We start from the raw sequence: 6,000 nt of genomic DNA, 5'->3' as shown, positions 1-6,000 counted from the left end.
ACCGTTGTGCCAGTGCTGGGACCGCTTCCTAGAGAGGTGGTGTGGAGATGTCGGGGACAAAGGTATGGGTGGCGGAAAGAAGGGATGAGCAAGTGTTAAGGCCATGGGTTGAGGAGACAGAATGTGTGACAGAAAGGGCAAGGAGACAGCAGGGTTGAAGATCAGAAGGATCAGATTTGGAAAGGTTACGGCGAGAGAAGCAACAGCAAGTCTCATTAGAGGAGGCCTAGCTTTGTCAAAGGCGAGCCTTGTGCATTTGATAGGCAGACAAAAGCCCTGGCCCTTCCTGCCTGTCACAGAGTTGGTGAGGCTGTAATACACTCCAGGGTTCGTCCTGTGGGTCTGTAACTTTGTGCTAGGCCAGCTCCTTACTCTTGCAGCATCTGCAGCAAAAAGTCTCCGATTTCAAGCTGACTTCCTGAAACATGGACTGAGGGTTATTTGTGCTTTGCTGCGGGAAACAAACATTGCCAGTACTTTGTGTTACTTGGAAAGACTGGGGAGAGCATGAGCTCAGGTAAGAGAAGGGAGCCACATGCTCCTGTGCCCATGGGTAAGAGGCAGTGTCCTTGTTTCCTCCAGAGCCTAGTAAGCTCGTGTAGCATCCTCAGCAAGTGTGGAGCACACAAAGGTCTGTGACTGTGCCCATGCTAAAAGTACTTGATAGCACAAGCCTCCGAAATGGAAGGGGCTCCAGCCCACCCCAGCTAGTCACGGCACTGCTTGTGGTTTCACAGCTCCATTGAACAGCAAGTCCTTTCTCTCCGGACTCTCACCCCAGAGATGTGCGGCTCACGCAGTTTGTCACAGAGACCCCGCAGTCTCACACACTCCTCTAATACAGTCCTCTGAGGCTGTCATGTATTTTCATGTATTTCCTCTATTGTTTCTCCCTGCTTGAGCCTTTCAGATAATTGATGATACTTTAGTTAATCATTTTCCCCCTCTTTTGTTCAGCAGGTACCTCAGCCTTGAAGAGGTCCTTTTCATTTCGAATCCGTGTCTTCCCCTAAGTAATTGATCAGTGTGCACCCGGGGACACCCAATTCACAGCGGAGCAGGATCAGGCTTCATGAATAATCAGAGCACTGTGGCCACGCTGCTGCAGGAGTGCAAGCAGACCCTGGACGCGCTCCTGTTGGCCAAGTCGGACACATGCGAGGAAGCCGAGCGGGAATTCCAGCGATGCGAAGGTGAGGCCCTGAGGAGAGGCACCGGGAACAAGCCAGCAGGTTGCTCTGGGCCTCAGCACTGCAGTGACCAGGCCTCAGCCCTGCCCTATTTTTTCCTCTCCCGGCAGATGAGTGTCAAGAGATGACTGGATTTGTAGGCCATGAATGGGATGTGGGCAACAGGCAGGCAGGGAAAGAAGCCCACTTTGTTGCAGTGAATTGCTGTCAGTTCTAATTTTAGGCTTCAGTAAACATGAGGCTGTAAGGAACAGTTTAGTTTGGGAAGAACAATGCCCGAAAGTTTGGTGATGCACATAAATTTCAGTTATTAAAAAAAAAAAAAAAAAAGGATGCAACTTCTGAATAAGAGCACATATTTCCTCTCCTTTCATAGGAACCGGGGGGAGGGCGTTTTCTGTTTGTCAGCTTCTCCTGATATATTAAAGAGCTCATTGCCTGAATCTTTATCTTGTAAAATGCGCGTGACCTCTGTAAGTGGTGTCCAGAGAAAAAAACTTGCAAAATCCCTCTTGAAAGGAAAATCCATGCCAGCTAATGGCTGGAATAAATATCCAGAAAAGAAAGAAGTGTTTTTTGAGGCTACAATAAAAGAATTCTTCACTTGTTTTAATGCTGATATTAAGTGGTAGAGGGGAAAAAATAGTATTTACTTGCTATTTATTTTGATGAGAGTGATTTTTAACTTTTTCTATTCCTTTTTAACTCCAGCGGAATTCCAGGTTACGTTAATTGTGAATTGTGTAAAACACTTGATTCAGTTTTCTCTATCATCATATTTTCAGAGGGCTACCCAGCAGAGTTGTCACAGGTTTTTTACTCACAAAATAAAAGGCATGCTTGAATTGTTGGAGACACTTCAATTATACTGTTGAGAATTATACAAGCTGAAGAAGTTATGAACACAGAAAAAAAATTAAAATACTTAAGTAGCTACAGAAGATATAGTAAAGGATAACAGTGAAGTCTTTGAGAGGGAAAAAAGAAGGCATTAGGGAAAAAAAACTGCAAATACTCAGTTGTACATGCTGGTTTTGCTTAGTACTAAATATTTACAGTTCTGTCTGTTTTTTCAGTTTAGTGTTAGTAATGTTTGGGTTTGCTCTGCTTGAGTGACTTGGCCATAATGTTAATTTGATTTTTGAAGTCCTTTGTCTGGGAGAGGAGAGCTGCTTAGAAGATGGTTTTGCGAGTATCCTTGTTCTTGCTGGGAGGTCAGCGGTCGCTTGCTGAAGCACCCGAGCCTGGTCTTGAGCCTGTTTGTGATAGAGGGTGGTGTATAGGTTTCTGCTATAGATACTGGAAGATTTTTTCTTCTTTTCTTTGTTTTCAACAAAAGGTACTTGGTTTTCTCATCACAAATTCTTTCAAGCTTTATTATCGCCCTTTAGAACAGGCTCTTGAACTCCTAATCAGGTAGCGCTTTTTTTCCCCCACCCTCCTCCTTCCTTTTCTCTTATTAAATACCACAAAGTATGAGAAATAATCAGTTTAGTTCCAGATAAGGTAAATCAGTGCCCTTATAATCACTGAATTAGACATGGTCCTTCAGGTAAACCGCTTCAGGAAATGGGAGATCAGAGTATGAAGCAGGGCACTGGCTTTTCTGGGGGAGCTCTCCCCACAAGCTGGCCAAAAGCAAAAAGAAAATGACTAGGACAGTGACAGCGGTGCCGGTACCTGCTCCGGTCTGCGCGTGCAGCGAGGCGCAGGTTGGCTGCGGGCGGCTTTGCAGGCCCCTGGCCGCTGGCAGGTGGTTTCTGAGCAGCGGTAACAAGCGGCTTGCGCTCTAACGGCTTCATCGGGCCCACATGTGCCTCCCGCAGAATGGCATTATTACAGGGTCACTTCTGGCAGCAGTTCGAGCCAGGGGGATTCTCTGAACACAAATGCGGAGGGGGTTTCTCCTCCTCCCCTCCCCCAGACATTGTCTTTGTTAGCTTGGCTTTCTTCAGAGCAAGCACAGGAAGAACTGAAAGCCAAATACATATAAATAGGGGTGAGAGGGGAGAGGAGGAGCGAACCCTCATCTTGCTTTATTTTAGGAGACAGAATGGGTATTAGATTGGTTTGGATTTTTTTAAAAAACAAATCTTTGAAGCTAACCCCTGTGTGGGTTCATCTCCCTTTCAACCCCTATTAATTAGTGGATTTACATTGCTTACACAGATAACATCTATCAGTTATAATCTGTTCTTCAGGGAGTTGGATTTTAGTTGAAGCCATAGTAGCTATCTCGCTGCCTATTTTGTGAGGGTCTGGTGAATGTTCTTACATCACAACATAATACTATTGTAATAAACACATTAATTGTGTTTATTTCCATGTGGTGGCTACTACACACCACAGCAAGGTTTGACATTGTCGCTCACTAGGTTCATGCAAAGGTCCCATCCCATAGATAACTGAAGGCTTCCAGCTCACTAAATCCTTCAAAAAATGTTACTGTAGATCCCTTTATTAAGTAAGTACCTCAGCAATGATAACTGCTAAAGATGACTCTTTAAAATTAAACGTTCAGTATTGAAGAATTTGGCCATATTGTTTGCTCTTTGGTGCATCACATAAGATTATGGTCTAAGGATAAGATAGCGAACAAAGGAGCAGGGGGATAGCCATAATACTGATATTCTCTCTAGAGCATAAATGTATTTGCATCAGCCGATGGATCTTTGCTCTTGACACTTTTTCCCATTTTAGTTTTATTGAAGTAAACATGAGTTTATGTTGGGAAAGACAAAAGAAGTAAGCAGAAAAGGAGACAGAAAGGCTTTCTGTGTAAACATCCCACTTCTGTTTCTCTGGATTGATTTCTCCCATACACATCAGTCCTATGGGATCATGCAGGGAAACATTATTAGAGGTGCTTGCTGTGATTGCCTTCAAGCGTCCTTCGTCTTCCACTGCAGAAGCTTGAGGGAAACTCAGTCTTCAGGTATTAACACAACCCTCTGTAGGGTAAACCTCTGTTGTTCCATGTTCCTTGGGATCAGGTGAGCATCCCTGCTCCTGCACTGATTTTTGTGAGGCTGCCCTACTGCAGGAACTGCTGGGATTGCAGGGCTGGGAGCTTTCGTCACAGCCTCCTGGCCCCTGCAGCTCTTCCACTTGGCAACCTTTCCATGTTCTTGCCCTCTGTGTAGTAGGAAGGACTGAGCCACTCCGGACACAACTTCAGAAAGCAAGGAAACATGGTTGTGCCTGAAACTGTAGTGATGTTTACAGGGAAGCATGTCTAGAACTGCAGCAACAAGTGAGAAAAATGGAGCTGGAAAATGCGATATATTTTTTAAGGCAACTTTTTGAAAATACAGCCCTAGGTGTCAGACTTCCCACTTTTCCCTAGGAAAAACGGTGAATGCACTGCAGTACAAGCACAATATAGAATCTGTTTGTAGTGTAGTAGTGTAGCTTCTATGGTTGCTCATAAAAGATTCATTTAAAAATACATAATAATACATTTATTGCATTACCTTGTTAAAACACTGGTCTCTGAGCAGGGGTTTGCTAGGGATTAATGGCCAGAAGGGGCTAGACCTGCATCTGATAATCACCATTAACCCCATCTGGTCAATAATCCATGTTAATCCACTTTTATTGGCCAGAGAGTCTGCCTGGCCTAGTGGTTAGCACAGCACACTGAGGCTGTGGCTTCACTGCTTTTTTAAGGAAAATGAAAAGTGAGCTAGTGCTGAAAGGAGGGAACAAATCCATGCCCTGATCTCCAGCTGTGTGTTCCTACTAGCAATTGCATCCTTAGTCAGATTTGTTTGGAGATCGAACTGAAGCTAATCATTTTGTTTTGTAAGGTTGGTTTCCAGCTGGACTCACTGCTGCTGCACCCAGGTGATGGTTAGTGTTGGCAGAGGCAAAGAGCCAGACCCGGGGAGGGAGCAGAATTTGGGGATTGGCAGCAGCCACAGGGCAGCCTAAGATAAATGCAAAATTGTGCTTTTGCTTGGTGAGCCTCAGCCCCTCTCTGGGGAATTAAACACCAGGCATCCCATGTGAAGGGCATGGGCACTTTTCACTTGGCAAAACACACCACTTGACTTCTCTGTGCTTTCCTTGTTGGGAGGTAAGATATGCTTTACGTCACATTTTGAAACTCTCCGGTGAAGGCCAGAGGACTGGGGTTGCCCTCATGGCTCTGCACTGGCAGAGCTGGTGTGCGAATGTCATACACGGGTGATGTAGCTTCAGCAGGTGCCTGCTGTGCACCTGTAGAAAACGCAGTATCGTTATCAGTTCCCAGACACGTCTGGGAAGCCATTTTTTCCTGACGTAGAAGTGAGCTTTCTGGTACTTCGAAGGTGAGTACTGTAATCTAGAGTTACTTCTCTGAGAGCACATTGAGTAACTCATACCAGTAATTATTTGACTGATAATTTAGTCAAAAAAAAAAAAAAGAAGTTATCAAGAATATATTGTCATTACTCATTATATGTCTTTAGGTCTTTGTCTAATTGCTGTGTACAGTTCAGGTTTATCTCCCAATTTGGATGTGGCTTTTAACGCTTGCAAGAGGCGTTTAGTATTGTCCTGAGCAGAGGCATGGATGAGTCTGCCACGCTGTTGCCTGTTTGCCCTGCCAAGAAACCTCCCCTCACACAAGGGAAGATATTTCCTCGCGTCTGTCGAAAGTAGCTCTTCACGCCCAGCCAGCCACCAGGCCCCTGCTACTTCCTGCTGAAAACCTTCTTAATGGCTGAGGGCACCAATTTACCTGGAGGGCAGAGAAGAGTAGGGTAACTGATGACAGGCAACCTTTCCTTCCTGCCTGTGGCAAAAGCTAACAGCTCGTGGCAGT

At 45.1% G+C, this 6,000-nt stretch overlaps 1 protein-coding gene across 1 annotated transcript in view; it reads left to right on the top strand.

Annotated features, from left to right (window-relative positions):
- Positions 1 to 1,039: 1,039 nt before the first annotated feature.
- The window catches only part of ALPK1 (alpha kinase 1), a 28,470-nt gene continuing 23,509 nt past the window's right edge, over positions 1,040 to 6,000 (top strand). Inside the window, exon 1 of the mRNA XM_088524042.1 lies at positions 1,040 to 1,193. Within this exon, the coding sequence (XP_088380168.1) occupies positions 1,073 to 1,193 (121 nt within the window). The 5' untranslated portion in view covers positions 1,040 to 1,072. The remainder of the gene's footprint in view (positions 1,194 to 6,000) is intronic.

The sequence above is a fragment of the Tinamus guttatus genome, unplaced genomic scaffold (genome assembly GCF_059628265.1).
Source record: "Tinamus guttatus ecotype Peru unplaced genomic scaffold, ASM5962826v1 Tinamus_guttatus_pri_ptg000202l, whole genome shotgun sequence".
Taxonomy (NCBI): domain Eukaryota; kingdom Metazoa; phylum Chordata; class Aves; order Tinamiformes; family Tinamidae; genus Tinamus; species Tinamus guttatus.
Note: the sequence above shows the minus strand (reverse complement) of the source record. Positions and strands in the feature narration are given on the sequence as shown.